This window comes from Girardinichthys multiradiatus, chromosome 13 (genome assembly GCF_021462225.1).
Source record: "Girardinichthys multiradiatus isolate DD_20200921_A chromosome 13, DD_fGirMul_XY1, whole genome shotgun sequence".
NCBI classification, from domain to species: Eukaryota; Metazoa; Chordata; class Actinopteri; order Cyprinodontiformes; family Goodeidae; genus Girardinichthys; species Girardinichthys multiradiatus.
The window spans coordinates 43728957-43753891 of record NC_061806.1 but is presented as its reverse complement, the minus strand read 5'-3'; the positions used below and the strand labels follow the sequence as shown (position 1 = coordinate 43753891).

The following is a 24935-nucleotide window of genomic DNA, read 5'->3' as shown; positions in this document are numbered from 1 at the left end:
GTCAAGTCACCTCAAAACACCTACTTCACCTCTTTTAAACCCAAAACACTCATCTATCACCTCACATGACCCTTTTTACTAAACCTAAGGTCACAGGACTGCTGGCAAACTACCACTAACACTTGGACACTCCCACTCACTTCAGGACACACCCACTCACCCACCCACTCACACACTTGCACTAACCCACTCACACACTTGCACTAACCCACTCACACTTGGACACACCAACCCACACTTGGACACTCACAATCACGCACAGGAACGCCTACTGGCCCTCACACACGCCCACAACCGCTTTTCCCACACTTTACCACACTCTAAACACTTGGGACAAAAAGCGACCGATCCTCACACCTCTCAGAAATAGGCCATGTAGGTTGTCTATCTACTCGCCACGAGGAACTGAGCATCTGGGCAAACTCCCAGCCCTGTCGGACCATCCTACGGAGACTTATGTCCTCAGCGACCGATCCTTTTTGCCCAATTTTGGACTATCTCGGGAACCGTAAGTGCTATCGACATGGGGTCTTCACTGGGACGTCCGGAACCCCCCAAAACCCCCCCCTAGACACTGGTTCCATCCCTCTACCACTTTCCGTTCACGAGTTATTTGCCGACTGACCGATCCTCAGGTGGTGTTCTTGCCTTAACCTACAGGTTCTAAAAGGCCTACGGAAACCAACGAAATATATGTCATTCGGACTCACCTACGGTACCCCAATATACTACTTTCATACCTCTACCCCTTACTATAAGCAAATGAAAAATTAAAAGACACTCCAATTTACACAACTTTCACCCCTTCTAGCAGCAAAGTGGAACCACTTGCACACACCATTCCACTGCAGACACACTCAGGGAGACAAGGCCTTTCCATACATGCCTCACTTGTCATCCTACCACCTACCGTGCCAAAGTTCACAACCCTCGCACACTCCCACAACAGCCTCTCAGGTCCTTCGCACCCAACACCCTTCTTCATAGTGGAGATCAATATCAAAGACAAACACTACAAACTTCATTTTCACATATCTTATAGAGCTCTTCGAGCCCGATCCAACCCTGCTACTCCCAACTCTCTAACACGCTCACTTCAAGAGTTACGGACAAAGGTCACCAAAGGTCAAGTCACCTCAAAACACCTACTTCACCTCTTTTAAACCCAAAACACTCATCTATCACCTCACATGACCCTTTTTACTAAACCTAAGGTCACAGGACTGCTGGCAAACTACCACTAACACTTGGACACTCCCACTCACTTCAGGACACACCCACTCACCCACCCACTCACACACTTGCACTAACCCACTCACACACTTGCACTAACCCACTCACACTTGGACACACCAACCCACACTTGGACACTCACAATCACGCACAGGAACGCCTACTGGCCCTCACACACGCCCACAACCGCTTTTCCCACACTTTACCACACTCTAAACACTTGGGACAAAAAGCGACCGATCCTCACACCTCTCAGAAATAGGCCATGTAGGTTGTCTATCTACTCGCCACGAGGAACTGAGCATCTGGGCAAACTCCCAGCCCTGTCGGACCATCCTACGGAGACTTATGTCCTCAGCGACCGATCCTTTTTGCCCAATTTTGGACTATCTCGGGAACCGTAAGTGCTATCGACATGGGGTCTTCACTGGGACGTCCGGAACCCCCCAAAACCCCCCCCTAGACACTGGTTCCATCCCTCTACCACTTTCCGTTCACGAGTTATTTGCCGACTGACCGATCCTCAGGTGGTGTTCTTGCCTTAACCTTTTTACTAAACCTAAGGTCACAGGACTGCTGGCAAACTACCACTAACACTTGCTCATATTCACCCACCCAATCACCCCTTAGGACACACCCACTCACTTCAGGACACACCCACTCACCCACCCACTCACACACTTGGAACCACCCACTCACACTTTGATACACAACACTCTTAAACACCCACAATCACACCCCACAACACTCTGCCATACACCTCTCACACTTGGCCACGCCCACACTTGCACCCATTTTTCAACATTTCACAAAGGTTCAAGGACCCCGGCATGTCACCCCTCCTTTTACTCAGGGGGACCCCCTGAGCACCAAGAACCAACTCCCAACTCCATACCACCTTCCTACCCAGACTTGGACTTGGCCCCAAAATCAATGGGAGTCTATGGCAGCTATATGAAGGGAGTCACCTAGAGACGCCAAACTTCCTGGGGACCTGGCAGCCCCCCAGGGGAGTATACACACCAACTTTGGTCCATCTACCACTTATACTTTTCGAGTAATTGAGAACGTGCAACTTTTTTCAATCAGTGGGTGTCTATGGCAGCTATGTCAAAGGAAGGGGCTACATCCACCAAATTCACAGGGTACCTGGGGCCCCCCTAGAGGGTGCTACAGCCCAACTTTCAGCTCCCTAGGACTTTTACTTTTCGAGTTATTGAGAACGTGCAAACTTTTTTTTTGGCTTTCATCCCTTATCCTAACCCTAACCCTAACCCCTAACCCTAACCCCTAACCCTAACCCTAACCCTAACCCTAACCCTAACCCTAACCCCCTAACCCTAACCCTAACCCTAACCCTAACCCTAACCCTAACCCTAACCCTAACCCTAACCCTAACCCTAACCCTAACCCTATCACCTCACATGATGCTTTTTACTAACCCTAAGGTCACAGGACTTGGCCACACCCACTCACTTAGGACACACCCACTCCCACTTAGCCACACCCACTCACACTTAGCCACACCCACTCACTTAGGACACACCCACTCCCACTTAGACACTCCCACTCACACTTAGCCACACCCACTCACACTTAGACACTCCCACTTAGCCACACCCACTCACTTTAGGACACACCCACTCACTTTAGGACACACCCACTCACACTTTGACACACCCACTCACACTTTGACACACCCACTCACCCACTCACACTTTGACACACCCACTCACCCACTCACACTTTCACTCATTATGGACCATTTCAGGAAGGGCTTTCTACCCACCCATGTCACCTCTCCTTTTACTCAGGGGGACCCCCTGAGCACCAGGAACCACCTCCCAGCTCCATAGCACCTTCCTACCCACAGATACAACAACACAAAGGGGCCCCATAATAAAGTACTTATGTCTCCAAATGGAGTCATGTTTGTACTCAAACAACTCGGCATCCCATGACAAATACAACCACCATGTCCTTGCCTCAATCCCACCTTTCTATCCCAAGTTATGCCCAATCTACAGGTTCTAAAAGGCCTACGGAAACCAACGAAATATATGTCATTCGTACTCACCTACAGTACCCCAATATACTACTTTCATACCTCTACCCCTTACTATAAGCAAATGAAAAATTAAAAGACACTCAAATTTACACAACTTTCACCCCTTCTAGCAGCAAAGAGGAACCACTTGCACACACCATTCCACTGCAGCCACACTCAGGGAGACAAGGCCTTTCCATACATGCCTCACTTGTCATCCTACCACCTACCGTGCCAAAGTTCACAACCCTCGCACACTCCCACAACAGCCTCTCAGGTCCTTCGCACCCAACACCCTTCTTCATAGTGGAGATCAATATCAAAGACAAACACTACAAACTTCATTTTCACATATCTTATAGAGCTCTTCGAGCCCGATCCAACCCTGCTACTCCCAACTCTCTAACACGCTCACTTCAAGAGTTACGGACAAAGGTCACCAAAGGTCAAGTCACCTCAAAACACCTACTTCACCTCTTTTAAACCCAAAACACTCATCTATCACCTCACATGACCCTTTTTACTAAACCTAAGGTCACAGGACTGCTGGCAAACTACCACTAACACTTGGACACTCCCACTCACTTCAGGACACACCCACTCACCCACCCACTCACACTTGGAACCACCCACTCACACACTTGCACTAACCCACTCACACTTGGACACACCAACCCACACTTGGACACTCACAATCACGCACAGGAACGCCTACTGGCCCTCACACACGCCCACAACCGCTTTTCCCACACTTTACCACACTCTAAACACTTGGGACAAAAAGCGACCGATCCTCACACCTCTCAGAAATAGGCCATGTAGGGTGTCTATCTACTCGCCACGAGGAACTGAGCATCTGGGCAAACTCCCAGCCCTGTCGGACCATCCTACGGAGACTTATGTCCTCAGCGACCGATCCTTTTTGCCCAATTTTGGACTATCTCGGGAACCGTAAGTGCTATCGACATGGGGTCTTCACTGGGACGTCCGGAACCCCCCAAAACCCCCCCCTAGACACTGGTTCCATCCCTCTACCACTTTCCGTTCACCAGTTATTTGCCGACTGACCGATCCTCAGGTGGTGTTCTTGCCTTAACCTAACCCTAACCCTAACCCTAACCCTAACCCTAGTCACCGAGAGAGAAAAATTGCCTAACCCTAACCCTAACCCTAACCCTAACCCTATCACCTCACATGATGCTTTTTACTAACCCTAAGGTCACAGGACTTGGCCACACCCACTCACTTAGGACACACCCACTCCCACTTAGCCACACCCACTCCCACTTAGCCACACCCACTCACTTAGGACACACCCACTCACACTTAGACACTCCCACTCACACTTAGCCACACCCACTCACACTTAGACACTCCCACTTAGCCACACCCACTCACTTTAGGACACACCCACTCACTTTAGGACACACCCACTCACACTTTGACACACCCACTCACACTTTGACACACCCACTCACCCACTCACACTTTGACACACCCACTCACCCACTCACACTTTCACTCATTATGGACCATTTCAGGAAGCGCTTTCTACCCACCCATGTCACCTCTCCTTTTACTCAGGGGGACCCCCTGAGCACCAGGAACCACCTCCCAGCTCCATAGCACCTTCCTACCCACAGATACAACAACACAAAGGGGCCCCATAATAAAGTACTTATGTCTCCAAATGGAGTCATGTTTGTACTCAAACAACTCGGCATCCCATGACAAATACAACCACCATGTCCTTGCCTCAATCCCACCTTTCTATCCCAAGTTATGCCCAATCTACAGGTTCTAAAAGGCCTACGGAAACCAACGAAATATATGTCATTCGTACTCACCTACAGTACCCCAATATACTACTTTCATACCTCTACCCCTTACTATAAGCAAATGAAAAATTAAAAGACACTCAAATTTACACAACTTTCACCCCTTCTAGCAGCAAAGAGGAACCACTTGCACACACCATTCCACTGCAGCCACACTCAGGGAGACAAGGCCTTTCCATACATGCCTCACTTGTCATCCTACCACCTACCGTGCCAAAGTTCACAACCCTCGCACACTCCCACAACAGCCTCTCAGGTCCTTCGCACCCAACACCCTTCTTCATAGTGGAGATCAATATCAAAGACAAACACTACAAACTTCATTTTCACATATCTTATAGAGCTCTTCGAGCCCGATCCAACCCTGCTACTCCCAACTCTCTAACACGCTCACTTCAAGAGTTACGGACAAAGGTCACCAAAGGTCAAGTCACCTCAAAACACCTACTTCACCTCTTTTAAACCCAAAACACTCATCTATCACCTCACATGACCCTTTTTACTAAACCTAAGGTCACAGGACTGCTGGCAAACTACCACTAACACTTGGACACTCCCACTCACTTCAGGACACACCCACTCACCCACCCACTCACACTTGGAACCACCCACTCACACACTTGCACTAACCCACTCACACTTGGACACACCAACCCACACTTGGACACTCACAATCACGCACAGGAACGCCTACTGGCCCTCACACACGCCCACAACCGCTTTTCCCACACTTTACCACACTCTAAACACTTGGGACAAAAAGCGACCGATCCTCACACCTCTCAGAAATAGGCCATGTAGGGTGTCTATCTACTCGCCACGAGGAACTGAGCATCTGGGCAAACTCCCAGCCCTGTCGGACCATCCTACGGAGACTTATGTCCTCAGCGACCGATCCTTTTTGCCCAATTTTGGACTATCTCGGGAACCGTAAGTGCTATCGACATGGGGTCTTCACTGGGACGTCCGGAACCCCCCAAAACCCCCCCCTAGACACTGGTTCCATCCCTCTACCACTTTCCGTTCACCAGTTATTTGCCGACTGACCGATCCTCAGGTGGTGTTCTTGCCTTAACCTAACCCTAACCCTAACCCACCTCAAAACACCTACTTCACCTCTTTTAAACCCAAAACACTCATCTATCACCTCACATGACCCTTTTTACTAAACCTAAGGTCACAGGACTGCTGGCAAACTACCACTAACACTTGGACACTCCCACTCACTTCAGGACACACCCACTCACACACCCACTCACACTTGGAACCACCCACTCACACACTTGCACTAACCCACTCACACTTGGACACACCAACCCACACTTGGACACTCACAATCACGCACAGGAACGCCTACTGGCCCTCACACACGCCCACAACCGCTTTTCCCACACTTTACCACACTCTAAACACTTGGGACAAAAAGCGACCGATCCTCCCACCTCTCAGAAATAGGCCATGTAGGGTGTCTATCTACTCGCCACGAGGAACTGAGCATCTGGGCAAACTCCCAGCCCTGTCGGACCATCCTACGGAGACTTATGTCCTCAGCGACCGATCCTTTTTGCCCAATTTTGGACTATCTCGGGAACCGTAAGTGCTATCGACATGGGGTCTTCACTGGGACGTCCGGAACCCCCCAAAACCCCCCCCTAGACACTGGTTCCATCCCTCTACCACTTTCCGTTCACCAGTTATTTGCCGACTGACCGATCCTCAGGTGGTGTTCTTGCCTTAACCTAACCCTAACCCTAACCCTAACCCGACTGACCGATCCTCAGGTGGTGTTCTTGCCTTAACCTAACCCTAACCCTAAAACCCTAACCCTAACCCTAACCCTAACCCTAAGGAGTTTAGTGATTTTTACTGGTAGGTTTTTCACCCTTTCCTCACCTCTTTTCCCTCAGGTCTTGCCTTGAGGGAGTAGAGGGGGGCAGAGTAACGGCCCGATCCGGCGGGGGAGAATGCAGCCCGTTCAGGCGGTTCTCCCTGACCTCTGTCCTCCTCGACTTACTCTTCTCTTCCCCTTTTCTTTTTTATGTGTAATCCTTAATAATCCCTTGAGTTTCATACCCTTAATGCTTGTTCTTGCCTAACACCTAAATTCACTGGGTGTTTTAATGCCTAAACTTAAAAATTTGGCTTATTGTATTTTGGGCTTGATACCTAAAACCTAAAATTATTGAGTTTGTGTTTGATTAATAATTTTTATATAATTTTCTTAATATATATTTGTTTATATACTTTTTATCTTTCAATTTATGGCCTACCCTGATGTCTTACCCTAAACCTAAGGTTTCAGGGTTATTGCCTAAAACCTAAATTCACTGGGTGTTTTAATGCCTAAACTTAAAAGTTTGGCTTATTGTATTTTGGGGCTTGATGCCTAAAAACCTAAAATTATTGAGTTTGTGTCTGATTAATAATTTTTTATATAATTTTCTTAATATATATTTGTTTATATAGTGATAAATGGCCGAAACACTCAATGACCCAGAGGTCCACTACTGATGATGTGTCTACTCCTTTAATGTTTAATCTCTAACCATTCAATATTTCATATTAAATGTTTACCATTTATGGTTCAACTATAGGCGTTTTTAACTTAATTTTGCTTCAATCCTGTGCTATTCTTCAATTTCATGTTTTCGACTGCTGTTCTTCTTTTCCTCACTACTGATTTTTCTGTATTTTACACTGGGAAATAGAATCTTTCCACAATTTTAGTCTTTCAGTAACCTGCCTTTCAGGACTTATCTTACAGTGGGATTAGGACCTCAGCATTTATTTAGTAAGTTAGCTTGTTTGAAGGAGAGCTTCTACAGCCTTAGCATGTTATACAACTCTGACTTTAGCTCTTTATTATTATTATTATTATTATTACTATTATTACTACTATTTCCTCTGCTTGGGTGCGGCCAAGGACATGAGAGCTGCGGACGGCGTGCGACGGCCAGTGCATTACCTTTGACTTTCCAGTTTCAACCACTCAGTCGCTGGACGAGTTGGGGAGAGTCACCGAGAGAGAAAAATTGCCTAACCCCTAACCCTAACCCTAACCCTACCCTAACCCCTAACCCTAACCCTAACCCTAACCCTAACCATATGTGTCTCATCCTGATAGGACCTAAACTCTGGAGCTTGAACCTGAAGAACTTCCTTTACTCCTCCTGCTTCCAACATTTGAAACACTGTCACCTGGTTGTATTTCATCCTGTATGTCAGATGTTGATTTACACTGCTGAGGATTCTGTAAAGTTATGTTGAGCGTTTGTAGAAGCAACCACCTCCTTTCCTTTAACAACCTTTAAAGAAACAGGTACATCTCAAGTAGCCAAGACAGTCTTAGCTTCATGCCTTTTTTCCACAAAAGGTCTTCCAATTTCAACAAGCCACTGTTTCATATCTGCAACAAAATCAGCATTACATTTTGTTATGCGTCCAAACCAGTCAGAATGACATAGTTGCTCGTCTTTAGGAACCAATAAAATGAATGAATCATGGAAAAACTGAATAATCTGTATGAAAATGCAAAAGCAGCCCAAGTGAAGCTGCACATCTTTTGCATTGTCATAATTTTTAATCAGTTCTTTAATGTCACGTGTTAACCCTTTAATTTTGTTCACGTGAGATTGTCGCGCTTTCTGTAAAGTTTCAATTTTATAAGAAAGCGCTTTAACTGTCAGGTCTACAGATCTTTTTTCTTCTAGCTCATAATCGGCTTCTTTTATTTCACTCATTGTCACTTTCTCACATGCATCAAACACAGCTTAGGGTGATTTCACATAGCTTGAAAACCAATCACAGTCAATGCCTTTTTTGCAGCATCCATGTCGTAACAAGCTGTCAAACTCAGAGCAGCTTCCCCCTGTTTGCCAAATCAAGAAAAGTTGCGCACACAACACACGCTAAACTAATGTCCCCAATGGACAAGCGATGACTCTTCCAAACTGTGTTCAAAACGTCCAGCAATACAGAGTGAATCAGCGTTTCCTACCGTTTCTGATGGCTGTGTTGCGCTGCGTTCCTCCGTTCCATTGATCAGCTGCAGCTTTTCCAATATGGCTCCTTTAAGAACAATATCCAACTGTCTCAAAAATCATCCGATTCACGGCGTTGTCACTCCGAAAGCTCCATCCATAAATCCTCTTGATTGTTCTGATGCATGTGTTTAAACATTACTATTTTCTGTTGACTAAATGTAGCGACTTCGATCCAGAACAATAGTCGCTGCAGGCTGAGTAGGGTTTTGCATTGTGACGTGTCTCCAATAAGCCATGACAAGCTCCATTTGTGCTTTGTGTATTTATTTTAAAATGTATGACAATAAACTTTGGTTCGATCAGACAAGTTCATCGCTTATGATCAGAATTGTGAAATAACGTTCAAAATAATGATGGTGGGTGAGATGACGGTCAACAGAAAAGTTTGCAAAAAAACTAACCCTTCACCCAGCTACCTGTTGGGAACGCCCATATGAGCTAAATAACTGAGACCACACCTCCTAGCAATCACCTGAAGTGTAGAAAAAATTTGAACACCTGTGCCACCATAACAAATAAAACAAACTTTGGCTCGTCCACTAGTTATTCTAAATCTGCAGGACCTTTACTCTTTAATATAAAAAAAATCTTAACTTTTAATCAGATTCTACCCTTCTTCCAAACTATAGGATCATCTCAGCTTACAGGAGGAACAAGAATCTCTGAGACCGTTTAGTTCAGGCCAAAATCAGAAACCCACAGACGTCAAAGCCCAGGAATAAGGGACAACTTTTCACCCAGCTAGAGTGGGTTCAAAATAAATTTAATAAGGTTTTTATTACAGACCAAACAGGCAACTTTAAAAGCAGAAACTGTGTTTACCTTGTGACTTGTAAAACTTGCAACATGTATTATGTTGGAGAAACCTCAAATACAATTCTTACCAGTTATCCAACACAGATATAATGTTCTTAGGAGGAAAAAGACCCACGCACTTTTCGTTCAGCACTTTATTCAACATTCTTGGTCTTTAGTTTCAGTCTTAGTTCTTCCAAGTAAGCCTTATTGGTCCATTGCTCAGAGGAAAAGGGCAGACAGAATTTGAAATTCCTGGCTTGATACCATGACACCCTGGGGAATGAATGATGGCTAGGGCCAGACTGGGGGGACCAACAGCATTAGTGCCAGTTTTTATAATCCCTAAATCCACCCTACCCTAACCCTATCCCTGACTCTTAACCTTGCCCCACTCCAAACCCTATGTTCTAACCTAACTCAGACCTACAACCCACGATAACTTTGTTTCTCCAACACATAATGTTAACACTTTAACTTTGCCAACCATGTTCTCCCCAACACAAGCCTAATGTGCATCCCACTATTAATCGAATAACATGATACCCTACCCTAATACTAACACTGTCCTAAAACCTTAGTTGACCCACCTTTGTTATACTGTTCCCAACCCTTATCCTAATGTCCTAATCCTGAATCAGCCCACCTACCCTACACTACTTCTGCCTTTTTACCACCCTTCATCTTAACACCTTGCTCTAAAGACGCCTACCGATCTTATGACAACCCGGACCCAAGCTCTACCTAAAGCATAATAGCAATTCCAACCTTGTCCTTGGTCCAACTTTAGCTCCAACTCCAGCCCCGCCTACGTGCTGACCCCACCTCCATTATTTTTTGACAGCTAGCGCTCACACCCATTAGGAGAGAGTGCAAAGGGCATGACATTTTCAGCAACTCCCATTGCTGGGAATCCTCTTAGCCCAACCCATTTTGTGACCTTAATGGCTTTGGCACTCACCCAACACATCCAACACCAACACCGAGGCTGCCAATAAGCCACACCCAACCCAAAATGGCAGGCCCAACCAAATGCAAGCTCCAGGCTAGCATAGGCCCATGCACCCCTCATAGAAAAGCAAAACAAAACCACCAGGGCCAGCTAGGCAATAAAGAAGCCCCCGCGATGCATCACCCTGCCCACCACCATGCACAAGGAAAAGGCTTCACTCCCCCAAGACAAGGAACCTGAATCACAACCAGAACCACCCAGATCCAAATGATGCCTATGCTCACCCAAGGCCAACCACCCACCTCTGCTCCAGAAGGAAACGTACACCCACCCCAACATTCGGACAGCTCCCAGAACACATAAGACATTAGACACCCAGGTTGACTTAGCCCCAACCCCTCCCACAGACCCACCGCCCCACCAGCAGAATGCACTCTTTAAAGGAGAGAGCACATGCAATGAGATGGTACCTACCCGCCAGTTTAGGAGGCCACTAAGCCCACCGATGTCCCGAAGACCCCCGGACCAAGTCCCAGAGAATGCATGGACCCAAAACCACGGAGGCATACGCACCAGGACTCAAGCCCCCCAAGCTCAGCCAGAATATTAATTTGTTTAACTCAGTCCTAGTCCAAATTTGAAAACGGAAAACCTGGAGGTCCTGGAAGATCTAATACCAGTTAATGAAGAATGTTTCCGTAGACGTTTAAGAACTACGGGAACAAGAGAAAAGCAGTTTTCTGTTGTGAAAACATTGATCTGTGGATTACAGAGAGCCTTATTGGGCTCAAATTTATAATGTTTTATAGATTCTTCCTGCTGTTGTCACTTTTTAACAACATTTTCTGCTTTCATCAAATGAAAACAACATCTTTCTGATTTTCGTTAATTCACAGAGTCCTGCATGAAAACAGATGATTTAAAAATATTAAAGCACCAGCAGGGCTGCTTCAAATCCAAAGGTCAAGAACATCACGTTTCAGGAGACAGATTTACATCTTTTTTATGCTAACATATTGAAAACTGTCTGATGTTTTAGTGTAAGCGCTTGTTTTCCTGATAAGATCCCTGAGAAACAAACTGAAGAGTCTGTTGGGGTCTGAAAGGTGAGGTCCACTCAGTCAGAATCATTTCCTTTTTTTTTAAAATCAAAAGTGCTGTGGAAGAATCACTCATTAAATCTAACAATCGATTCGAGCAAAACATTGACTAGAAAAACTACAGATCAGAAATTCTTACAGTTGGGAAACGGAGGAAAAACTCACTGAAGAGATTTTCCATAATCACATAAATCTCCTCCAATTCAGAGTTTACCCACATTACACATTGTTCAGCCTGAATCATGTTTCTAATCTCTGAAACTGTGGTTTAATAATAATAATGATGATGTAATATAAATAAAAAGCCTTTCTCTGGGTGGAAATATGCTGGAGCAGGTCCATGAGAACCTGACCCAACCCTGCAGCAGAAAACAGGCAGCGGTCTTAGTCCAGGCGATCAGCAGTGTGTTGGTCTGTTTGACACAGAGGAGTTCATGCTGGTGTGCCAGAGAGCGCCGGGCTGGTTCGGTCACACGGCAGCCATCTTACTGGCCTCTCTGACCCCGCTGAGGTAGGCTCCGGTCACAGTCTGAGGGAAGTGTCGGTTTGTGGCCTGAAGACAAGAAGCAATAACAGGCTGAAGGAGGAAGGTTTTCTTTTATCATCACATTTTTAAAATCCCTGCAGCTCTAAGATTATATTTAATCCACCTACAGTAAAACTCTTGCTTTTTCTTTCCTAGTTCTGCAGACCTCTGGAGGTCCATTTTCAGAGGTATTTAAATTTCTTATTACATTTAACTGGGATCTATATATCATTCATGCATAAAAAGAAGCAGTGGTACCTCGCCAGCGAAGAAAACTTTTCCCTGCACGTCTTCAGCCAGGATGTCGTAGGCCTCTCCACTGCCCCCTGTCTTTACAAAGCTGTACGACATTTGGGACCATATGTCTTTGTTCCAATGAGTCACAAAATAATTCAGAGGATCTGGAACCTCCTGTCAAAAAACAATAATAATACTTGAATGACATCCAGGTGCTGCAACCCAAAAAATCACATCATCAGTGTTTCAGGAGTTTGCTCCTCTGGAGGATACAGGTGTGTGTTTACACAATGCCAAGAATGTAAGAAATCAGCAATGATTTTAGAGAACCAAGTGCTGGTTCTGGTCAATCTGGGAAGGGTTAGGAGGTAATTTTTAAACTACCTGAAGTCCATCATTTTACCGAGAGAAAGACTACTCCAAGTAGGAAACTTGAGACAGCAGCCAATCTTCCCAGGAGTGGATGTACCAGCAGATTCAGCCAAAGGTCCAAGCGTGAGAACAAAGATGGCGACAGGACTTAGATTTACAAAGCAGCATCAGAAACTAGGACAAGATCTCTGGGACAATGTCCTCTGGACAGATGAGACCAAGGTTGAAGTGTTTTGACAGTAACGAAGAACTCAATGTTTGGATAAAACCAAACACAGCATATCAGCACACCTCATACTACATCTCAAGCATGGTGGCGTGGGCTTATTAATTTGGCTTGTTTTGCAGCCACAGAACCTGGGAACCTTGATGTCATTGAGTGGACCATGACCTCCTCTATATACCAAAGTATTCTCATCTGCCTGAAAGTTGAAGTTTGGTCCAAAACTGGGTCACAACCAGGACAATGACCCTAAACTAAAACAGAATAGCTAACAAAGAAAATGATCCAGGCATTGCAATGGTCTAGTCAAAGTCCAGACGTCATGGTAGTTAAAATGTGAGACCTTCAGAGGGTTGTGCACAAATGTCTGAACTGAAGCTGGACAGATGAGTGGACCAAAGTTCCTCCACAATGATGCGAGAGACTGCAGAGATATTTACTTATTGAAGGTTAATACCTGGTCTTTGAAAAGTTCTCGTAAGACCTTCATGCACTCATCGACCACCTCCAAGTCCTCCAGTTCCCCAACAGCAGAAACAGCATCACCAGACATGATGGACATCAGCACAGCTCGTTTTCCCTGTTTATTAAAACAACATAAAGCTATATTATTATTATTGCCTCCCAGGACCGACAGATGAAAACACATTCATGACTTTCTGAAACGCTGCAAACATAAAAAAGATGGAAACCAAACTTGTTCAATTTAACTTGGAGAAACTTGTTGTTTGGCCAGCAGGTGGCGACAGAAGCAACATTTAACAGCTGTGATGCACTATACTGGTAAAAGTACTGGGTCCCAGAACCAGATTAATGAATTCTGGTGGTCCAGTCACTGCCATGGCTGCAGGTGTGGAAAACCTTGACCAGCCTGCTCAGAGTCCAGACCTCAACCTTCCTGAACACCTTTGGGATGAATTAGAGCAGAGGCTGCAGTTCTGGTTTTCTCCTCAGACTATGAATGCACTCCTAAACCTTGGAAGATGTTTACAGAATGGTTACAGTTGCTGTTGCTGACAGCGGTTGGTCCATCAACAAACTGGACCTTAGAGGTTAGGAATAGGATGTCAAAGTTCATGTACATGTAGAAGTAGACACACACATACCTTTGGCTACATATTGTAGCTAAAACAAAACCTGAAGGACGTCACACAGACATTCTCCAAACATGAGGGAAAAAAAGAGGACTTTATGAAGAAAATAATTGTTCTCTAGTATCAGGGAGGTTTATTAACAAGAAGCAGCAGAAACTGATTAATTTTATGACCAGCCACGAGAGTTTCTTCATAAAACCTGCATCCATCTGCAGTTATTAGCATAAATAAAACTGGTTTCCAGCAGCAGTACAGTTCAATAAAACCCAGTTCAAGGTGAAAGTGTGGAGTTCAACCAACCTGAGGATCGAGGTCGTAGAAGACGGTGAACATCCCTCTCCTCTCAGGAGACGGCGGGATGTGACCAAAGTAGTCTGCACCTTGGATCTTGGAGTCCCAGAATCGGTTCGGGAACTGAAGAGCAATCTACAAGATATTTCACAGAACTTAGAAATCACAAAACCTGCCAGATGTTTGCCTCCAAACTCAGTGGGTTACAACTAAAATGCTCATCCACACAGACCGACGGTTCAGATATTAAATGTTCTGGTGAACAGTTGGGCAACAGGGGGGTGGTTCTGGTTCTTCTCTGCGGATTAGGCCTGTTTTATCTTGATTGTCAGAAATACGTGTCTCAGATCAGACTAATGTGGGTTAATTAAGTCAAGATAACCTGAGTAAAAACAGAAAGCTGTTTTTAAAAGGAGGATTTCATTAAGGGGAGAAGCTCCAAACCAACCCGGCTCTGGGTGAAAAAGTAATCACCCCCTAAACCTACTAACTAGTTGTGCCCCCCTTAGCAGCAGCAGCTGACATGAACAGTTCCTGATAGCTGGAAATGAGTCTCCAACATCTCCACTGAGAAACTTTGGCTCAGTCTCCAACGGAGCGGTTTTATTTCAGCAACGTTGGAGGGTTAGGGTTTGAACAAAGTGTTTAAGGTCACACTACAGTACCTGAAATAGATTCATGTCTGGACTTAAACTTAAATGGTTTAGTAGCCCTTTGCTTACTGATCGAAGTCAATAACTTCTCTGCTGTTGTTGAACTTTTTTAGATGAGGTGTTGCTTTATGACATCTTTCAGTCATCAGACAATTTTTATTTAAAGTATTTATTATATCTGCAGGACCGGTAATAATCCGGCCTGGGTTTGTGTTGTAATATTGAGCTCAGCTTTCGGGAAAAACATTTTGACTTACCATGGGGTTTGATTACTTTTCACAAAGAAGCCCAGGTTGGTTTGGAGCTTTTTTTTGCTAATGAATGAAATCATCATAAAAATTGTTTCTGTTTTTACTCAGGTTGTTTTTATCCACTAATGAAATTTGTTTGATGACCTGAAACATTTTAGCAACTAGTACCGAAAACAGAAGAAATCTGTTAGAGGACCAACAGCATGGAGATATGAACCAACTCAGAGAAGAACGTAAACTGCTGGACCTTCAGGCTGCTGTCGCATTGGCATGTCTCAGCTCCATCATAGACACCCCAACCCAGAGCACCTTCACTCAAACAGTGGTTCTGGGAGAAAACCGGTCTTCTGTAGAATACCTTTTCTATGATTCCTGCTCCCAAACTGTGGATTGCCTTCAGCTTCCTTTCTGGAAGAGGTGGATGAAAGCGAATTATGTTCTTTTGAAGCAGAGTCAGCGGGACAGTAACAAGGACCTGAAGGAAAACAGTTGATTTAATGGTGACACGTCACATCATGGTGATGATCAGGTTTCACAGCAGGTGTTTTACCTTCTGAGCCGTCCAATGGGATCCGTTAGAGGAGGTCACTTTAACAACATTACCTGAGTAGTCTATGGCCTGAACCTGGAAGAAAACAAAGTATTTTAACAATTTTGCGTTTTTCTAAAACCCAACAGGACGGTGAAGTGAGAAAACTTCACTGTTACAAGTCTGGCAAATAAAAGTGTCTCTAGCTCTTCGACAACACTTAAAGAAAGAACTCAGAAGTCAAAAATGGGACAAAACTAAAGTCAGAAGCAGCGTGGTTTCCTTGGATAGAGCGACTTTTGAACCAATTTGAATAATAAACTAAATCTGACTGTTTGACAGTTAGGGTGAACTGTATGTATGAATGTATGCACCGGACCTGAAATCTGTATGATTTGATTGAATTGACTTGTAAAGTGCCTTGAGAGAACATGTGTTGTAAATTGATGCTATAAAAATAAACTGAATTGAACTTGAGTTGCCATATTATTGGAAATTTCAAAAGAAATGATTGATTCCCCTAAATAACAACAATTTCAAATAAATATGAGTAGAAAACAGCATTTAATAAAGAATCTGTAGAAGAGTAAAAACAAACCTTTAGTCATGGATCTCATGGATAAATTTAAAATGTGCCTCAGGTTGATCTTCCAGCTTTGAACAAGATTTAACAGGAAAATGGGTTCCATTGGGTGATTTAACTAAACCATTGAGACCCTTATGGAAACAAGATTTTAACTTCAAGACAAGACCCACAATTACCATCCTGAAGGACATACCGGACAATTGGTGAGGATGTCGAGCCCTTCAGCCAGTTTGTGGAGTAAAACTGAGTAACCATTCGTTAGTAATGTGTGGTCTCCTGAGAACTGGGCAAAAAACTCGTTGTGGTCCCAGAATCGGGCCGATACCTACAAAGAAACAAGAAATACACAAAAAGAAGCCGGTTTATAATTATGTGAAATAAATCCATTGCAAAGTCTCACTAACATTGTCACGTTATGTAGCGCAGACGGAGCAGAAACACGGTTCTCACCTGGTCCAACGTGCTTCCACAGGCAAACTCCAGGTTGCTGAGATGAAACTGAAGAACTTTCTCTTCCAACTCACTGAACTGCATCCCAGACTCTTGAAGGAAGTCTTTCTTTATCTCCTGGACCTTTTCTGTGGAGATGACCAGCATTGAGGAATAAAACAATCATACATCAGATCCAACTCCACCTGTGCCAGAAACAGAGATCTCCATCCACAGAACTCCCCCATAAACATAAAGAAAATGATTCTGTGAACCCTTACTTCATACATTGTACAAATAAATGTACGAGTACGAGTAAACTGAAAAAAAAAAAGTGTTTCTTTCACAAGCCTCGAAAGTATTTACACCCAAAAATAATGTTCATCCAATGTTAATCAGTTCTTTAACTTAAATAGTTGATGACGCAGTTCAGTCCAAAAAAAAGAGGAGGGGGAAAAAAAATAAATCCAATCCACGTTTTATCACTCGCCAGTCCAATCCAGTAGATTCATGCGATAAAAGAAAACTTCGCTTTGTGTTTTCCCACCAATCCACGAAGGCAAACTCAAACCAAACGGTGCTCAGCGGCACACAGGGTTCAGCCTTGAGACAAACAGGTGGTTGAACTCATGGTACCGATGCTGGAAAGACACTTCACGGCCACCTTGATCCATACGAAAGATCGCCCGCTTGAGAGCTAGATGAGCTGTTAGAAGATCCTCCATCTTTTCCAAAAGTGAATGTCCTTTTAAAACTAACAGTGGGCGGTCCTACTGGAAACACTAGGTCAGCCGCTTCCACATCAGAGGACATTACTTAAAATGAATCGGAGCGTGGCGGTGAGTTTGTGTGCGGACACTATTCATTGGGAAGTCTTCAGGCTGTCACAGTACCAAGCAAAGCAAGCAAAGGTTTAAGGGTCAGGTTTAGGTCTGCAGCCTCACAGAGACCAGTCTTTGTCTGATTCAGTGTTGTATTATGCCCATGTTCACTCTAAACTGGTCACTTGCAAAGCAAAAAGAATATATTTATCAATAAAAAGCTAAATCTGACTGCACTGTTCAATTGTTAGGATTCATTGGAATGTATGAACCTGACTGTTGTGAAGAGCCTTGAGACAACATGTGTTGTGAATTGGTGCTATATAAAAAAAACTGAATTGAATTGAATTAAAGCGACTTTAAAAGTTGAGTTTAAAGGGCTTCTGCTTTTAAGTAGGAATAGAAAACAAAATTAGGTTCTGGAACTGATCCATGAGGGACACCAAGAACTGAAGAACTAAAACCCCAATCAATTTTTCCTATTAACATGATGTTTGAGTTGCAGTATATGTAATATATTCCATTAATATCACAGATTATGGAACAAAAGTCTAAATTTCAAAACAGATATTTCATTCCAAATACCTTAAAAAAATCTGCTCAGATATAAAAAGGATGAAAAATGAAAGGATTTTTGGAATATTTGAAAAATGAGAACAAAAGGCTAAATAAATTTACCCCGGGGTTGTTTCTAGTAAGAACCTAATTAACTCAGTAACTTATTTTCATTGTAAACAAGCTTCTCACTTCTGTGAGTTTTACAATAAAACAATGTGGAACATTTAAATAGCTCTGTTATAAGAAATTATAATATAGTGGTATGATGACGCCGTCCGCTGCCGGTCCGTGTGAAGGCCCACTCTACCAGGAGAGTCTCTGCTTCCTGGGCTGCTATGAGGGGGGTTCTGTTGGAGGCCATATGTGCTGCTGCATCATGGGCTTCCTCAAGCACGTTTGCCAGGTTCTACAATGTTAATGTGGCCGCCCCTCACCCCCTGGGCCAGGTTCTTTTGCGATGGCTCCGCTGGGCCCTCTCAGTGAGGTATGTGCCCAGGATTCCTCGTGACACGGTTGGTATTAGTCATTCAGTGCTTTCAGCACCACCCTCTGGCGGTCAGTAGAGATGAAATAGAACAAAAGTTATGTATGTAACTACGGTTCTATGAACCCCAGATGACTGCCAGAGATTCTCTGTCACTCCGAATCCTTGCCTCCGCGAGAAGATTCTGTAGGAACAGAGCCTGAAATGACGATGGCACATATAGCCTCTGTGGTCATCCGGTGTCACAGAAGTGACTCTGTTGGTATAATTACTCGAACTGCGCATGCGCAAAGGGAACATTCAGTGCTTTCAGCGCCGCCCTCTGGCGGTCAGTAGGGATTTATAGAACCGTAATTACATACGTAACTTTTGTTTTACTGTGGCCTGTTACACACTGGGGATTTTCTGGAGCTCTGCACAGGATGGTCTGGCTTTTTGACCCGGCGTTTAGAAAGTGGGGTTCGGTGGTGAGGCCAGGAGGACAGCTTTGACCTGGATGAGTTCAGATGTAAGAGAGAAACAAAGAACTAGTTCCTGAGCTCAGAGATGTATCCCTGCTTTTTAAGATCCTGAAAAAGTGCGTCAGGATGAGAGAACCTGCATGCTACTCATACTGTATAACTTCTCCCCCAACAAGGCTGACGCCTAGGGGCGCGGTGCTGATGGTGTAGGACATAGACATTAATACGTAGACGCCCTATCGAACGCTGAGCAGCATTCAGACGTCGCCGCCATTTTTGTGGAGTCAAGTCAGAGAGCCAAAATGCCTCCTACGTGTGCAGCATGAAAATGGTCGAACTGTTTAGTTGTCCAAACGAACTCATGGAGAGCTGCGCTTTTTTGTGAGAGTTTTCATAAAAATTCTGACTTTGTTCTTGTAATTTAAAAAAACAAATTCTCTTAGCTTGGCCATGATTCTCCATCGTACATGCGAACATAAGTGTGTGTGTGAATAAATAAGCTGAGGCATTAACGTAAATCTCTGCTAAAATGTGCTTTATGAAATAAAGTCCCTTTATTGTACTAGTTCACATCGCAACATTGCCTCCAGCAATACGGTGGACATGGTTACGTCTCAGCAGCGGGCTGACCCACTCAAAGAGGCGTCTATGTATTAATGTCTATGGTGTAGGGATTAAGAGCGCGACCATATATAGAGGCTATAGTCCTTGATGCGGCGGTAGAGCTAATTATTACGACCGGATCAATGTTTTAAACATGAACAAAAACATTTTAAAAATGAGTGTCAGCGGCAGTTAACCTCAAACATAGCTGACATTTATGGAAAATGCACAGCACCTCCTAGTGGTGTGTCCTGTTTCTGCGACTTGTCGTTCCTCCAGTCTGACACCACATCCAGGATGGCGTTGAAATGGAAGTCCATGCGCTTGTCGATGGCCGGGTCGGTGACCCACCCGCCCTCCTGGAAGAGGTCACAGCGCTCGCCCAGCTTGTGCATCCTGATGCCCATCTGCAGCAGAGAGTCATTATCAGCTCCCTGCAGAGGCGTGAACAGTAATATAAATAAATCAGACTGTTGTCAGTTCGAGCAGATGAACCTGTTCACACATCAGAGCGATGGGGTTGTTCACGCAGCCGTTAACGATCTGGGCACCTCGGCCAACAGTGATGCCTAGAGATGTGTCATCCCACACCCGTCCACCAATTCTGTCCCGGGCCTCAAGCACCACCACCTGGACACCAGAACATTCAGGAGCACAGTGCTGTGACCAGACAACAGAGATGACGCAAATCCAGAATGGAGGTGCAAGGATCCAGGATCTTTACCTGTGTGCCGAAGTTCTGCAGCTGCCGGGCAGCAGCCAGTCCTGAGGCACCAGCACCGATGATGATCACCTTCTTCTGCAAAGAGAACATACAGTGAGCCCCGACCAGATGATGGATCTAAAAGCTCCAAGATGAAGATATAGTGGTGCTCACAGAGCAGTATTTTTCAGGCAGCAGAGGATGTTTCACTGCCAGCACGCCAGTGTTGACCAAGCCCTTCCTGGTCATGAAGTGGAGAACCCGGTCCAGCTCCTGCACGCAGCACACACGCACCAACCCACGGACAACGATGTGCTGGGCACACTTCTCAGCAGTTAGCACTTCCTTCAGAAAGACAAGAAGAAATGTCAAACTTTTGATCATTTGCTGCTTCTAATTTCGATTTTTCTGAGATATTTGCTTGCAAGGATATAGACTCCTGCAGCCGTTCAGATAGGGTGGAGAACTTCTGATAAAGATCACAGGACAGTATGGACCACAGAAAGTCCTGTTCAGTTTTTCTGGAAGAACATGTGACCTTAAATGCAGAACGACACTGCTGCCTGGTGTTCACCTGGCAGTTCTTGTGCCAGGAGGCCAGGATAAGGTTCCTTAGAGCCAGATACATGGTGGGATCACGGGAAAACTCTGGAAACTCGTAAAGCTCATCCAGCTCCATCATGTCAGGCCGCACACACAGAGCCTTGCCGCACTCATTAGGCTGGTAGAACGGCTGGAAGTATGGACACAGACCTGGAACTGACAGATGAGAAGAGTGATAATCATCATGCATCGCTCTGATTTAAAATTCTCACAGGATTTCTGCTCAGTCCGTCTCCTGAACTCAGACTTACTCTGTGGCTGCACGGCTCTGCAGGGGTCCGTCCTGAGCTCGGCCATGGACACGTCGCAGGGAGACCCTGACGGACTCACCCCCACACAGTCAGGATAATATGCTGAGAGAAACGCGCCGGCCGGGCTTTCCTTTAACAGCGGCGGTAGAATCAGCATGGAGTGCCACCAGCTGTCGCTCACCTCTGCGACCCTCTGTGGAAATGGGACAGCTCTTGTTACCAGAACATGCAAACCCCTCAAGAGTCACAAATAATCGTTAAACAGGGCTTTCTAAACATTTTGGCACCCATGGTAAAGCAAAAGGCACTGAAATAAATTCATCTTCAACAGCAGCAGCAGCATAATATCACACTGAAAATTTAAGAAAAGAAACTTTCATTTCCAAACATTTATTCACCGGGGCAAACAGTACCATCTTCAGTAAAAAAAAAAAAAATGCACCCACAACAATTCTTTCAAATTAAAAGCTTTTTATTTAAGACTTTAGCTTGTTAAGTCAATCAGCGTGTCTAAGAACCTCTAATTATCAATTCATGGCTTCTTGGGGAGAAAAAAAGATTTGACACAAACACACTGCTACATTTCTCTTAGACGTGCGACAAAAGGGGAAAAACAAGAGAACATGCAATTCAATTTATATGTCGTGTTGTTGTTTTCTTGTGGACCATGAGTCTGTTGAATAAAGTAATCAATCAATCAAGTGAGACGTGTGAGGAAATGCCTAACAGAAAATAGGACGTTTTATATATATATTTGTTATTACTGTAAGGCTTTTCACCAATTCTTAATAACTGTAGCCTTTGTAATTTGGTCTTAAAACAGATTGGTATCTTACCAGGTCCTCTGGTTGGGAACACTGGTCAGGTGCCTCACTCTGTGAGCAGAAACATAACGTTTCCATCATGAACAAACAGGGAAAACCAGGGATAAACGGCTAATTTATCAGGTTCCTCTTTACCTTGATGTTGTTGACCTTCAACCCACAGCGATATGTTGCTGCCAGAGAGGCGGTGAGCTGGATCTCTTTGGTCAGCTGGCGCCACTTCCTGCAGTCCGGTTTGGTGCACTGAACCTGAAAGGAACATATCAACATTACTGATGGAAAGAGAACTTGTCATAAAAAGGAAAATGTTATCCAGCTCACCCAGAATGGCAGCTGCTGGTCGGCCATGAAGGCTTTAAGACTGGGCTCACTTTTCCCGTTACTAGTCCAGACCTTCTTCCAGGAAGCAAAGGTCTCGTAGCCGTCCTTGTGACTGCACAGAAAGACATTCATTTAATATGTTTAATTTAGGATATTTACAGTATCATGATATCCCTCTGCTGAGCCTTTTGTCAGTGTTAACTTTTACCTTCTATAGTAGTGATCAAAGCACTCGTTGCAAAAGTGTTCACCACACGACAGGTGATACCAGCGAGATGTGTATCCGTTTTTTGCACACCTGAGAGCAAAGAAAAGCAGCCGTTACAGACAGTCTGAGTGATTAAAACAAACCTTATTTCTGTTCCACTACCTGTCTGATGCACTCGCAAAACAAACAGGATACATGGCCGAGCATCCAGCCTTCTCACACTTTCTGTACTTCTTCTCAGCCTGCTCATCTTCCTCCTCCGTTTCTGTGGCTTTTCTTTTACTCTGGGATCCAGAGGAGAAGATCAAAAACACCACAGATTTATTTTGAGAGTCCATTTTGATGAGGTGCTGAATCAGTAGTAATTAATTGCAGCTAATTTAACAGCAGTTTTAATATAATTCAACTTGTCTGTGACACTAGACCAAAGATTTAACATGAGCTAAAGTCATTTTATCTTGATTCATTCTAGCATCTATGTGTTTGTTCCTGGATGACTTTATGATGGAGCAGCAGAGGGATGGATCAGAGCATCCGCTGCAGGAATGAGGACATTACTCTGGTCTGTGGTGGAGAAGAAGTAGCTTAGGACCAATGGTCATGAGATATGGACCATGACTGAAAGGAGGAGATCAGAAGCTGCTGAATGAGCCTCCTCTATGGGGTGGCCAGGATCTTGTTAAGTCCAGGCTTCCCACACATTTTCCAGACTAAATCCGATACTTTTTCAGATCCAAACCAGCAAAGTTCTCAGGTTGTTTTTTTTTAACCAATTTTAAATATTTTTTTAGACGTCAGACTTTTTAAATTAATGGGTCCCAACTGATTTTTGCCAACTATGAGTGAAGTACTGTGCAGCACCAATTCGGTAAAGTTTGAGTAATATCGTATGTAATAATAAATACCAGTGTCTCGTAATATTGAAATCTGGATGCGATTTTTTGAACAAATGGAGGTTTAGCACCAGAGCAGAGATGTTACGACATAAACAGAGCTCACCTGTCCAGGTGGAGGGTTGTTGCTGCGCTTTACCCGGGCCGTGCTCTGCCTCCCGGAGGAGCGCAGGGCCTGTCCGTCCCCCGGGGACTCCCCGGAGCTCCGCTTCCTGGCTCTGCGAGCACTGGACCCGTCCCCGGAGTAATCTGCAGCCACAATAACAAACGGTGTCAGGGGGACAGTGGAGCTCTGCAGAAAACAGGCCTTTTCTGTAACCGATAAACGTGCTTTAGAGGCAGATGCGATGATAAACAGGTTAAAAGTTGAATGAGGTTATAATAGCGAACAGGTGGTGAGTTTTGACAGTTTCAGCTATTTAAATAAACCAAGCAGCAACTTGTCGCTTTAGTTAGCATGTAGCAGTTAGCCGCTGTAACACCAACCTGCGTCCGACAGCATGACCCTCCAGCTGAGCTCGAGTTAAACCGAGGTTCTGTATCGCCTCTTTGTTTATGGACCGGTCCGATAAATTTGTTTAATTATCTTCTGTTATGAAGAGAGAAAAGCGCTGCTGATATCAGAAAACAGCTTCCTGTTTACCACCGGAAATGGGCGGTTTGGTTCGGCTGGGCTTGGATGCTATATTTAAAGGGCCTCGGAAATCATAACTTAAATCTGAGAACAATAAAAGGTAAAACAGTACAACCCATTTACCGTTTATTTTTGAAAATATTTGATGCATTCTAACATGTAAGACACTGTTCTGTGTATATTTTTACAATTCTGTATGTGAACTTGATTTAATGAGACACAAAATATTAGAAGTGCAATAAATCCAATTCAATTCAAAGATACTTTATTGATCCCCGAGGGGAAATTAGAATTCCAGTAAGGGGGGACGGGTCACCGAGGCTTCTCTGCCCACTCACAGGCGCTGCCCTATATGATAGTCGTTAGGGTTGA

The 24935-nt window shown here is 44.6% G+C and overlaps 1 protein-coding gene across 2 annotated transcripts; it reads right to left on the bottom strand.

Moving 5' to 3' along the window:
- Positions 1-9919: 9919 nt before the first annotated feature.
- LOC124879582 (lysine-specific histone demethylase 1B-like) lies at positions 9920-24618 on the bottom strand. Of its 2 annotated transcripts, none has more exons than XM_047384259.1 (21): positions 24416-24618; positions 24036-24241; positions 23199-23320; positions 23037-23126; positions 22829-22940; positions 22643-22756; positions 22520-22558; positions 21684-21876; positions 21404-21588; positions 21004-21174; positions 20851-20925; positions 20622-20756; positions 20362-20533; positions 17221-17348; positions 16964-17095; positions 16206-16280; positions 16014-16130; positions 14761-14886; positions 13824-13946; positions 12793-12945; positions 9920-12561 (listed from the first exon to the last, which is right to left on the bottom strand). In XM_047384259.1, exons 1-21 carry the CDS (start codon positions 24429-24431, stop codon positions 12478-12480), a joined length of 2568 nt encoding a protein of 855 aa, XP_047240215.1. In that variant the 5' UTR covers positions 24432-24618; the 3' UTR covers positions 9920-12477. The 2 variants fall into 2 exon arrangements, with proteins under 2 accessions (XP_047240215.1, XP_047240216.1); XM_047384260.1 differs by having other exon boundaries at positions 24036-24178; positions 24416-24617.
- Positions 24619-24935: the final 317 nt, after the last annotated feature.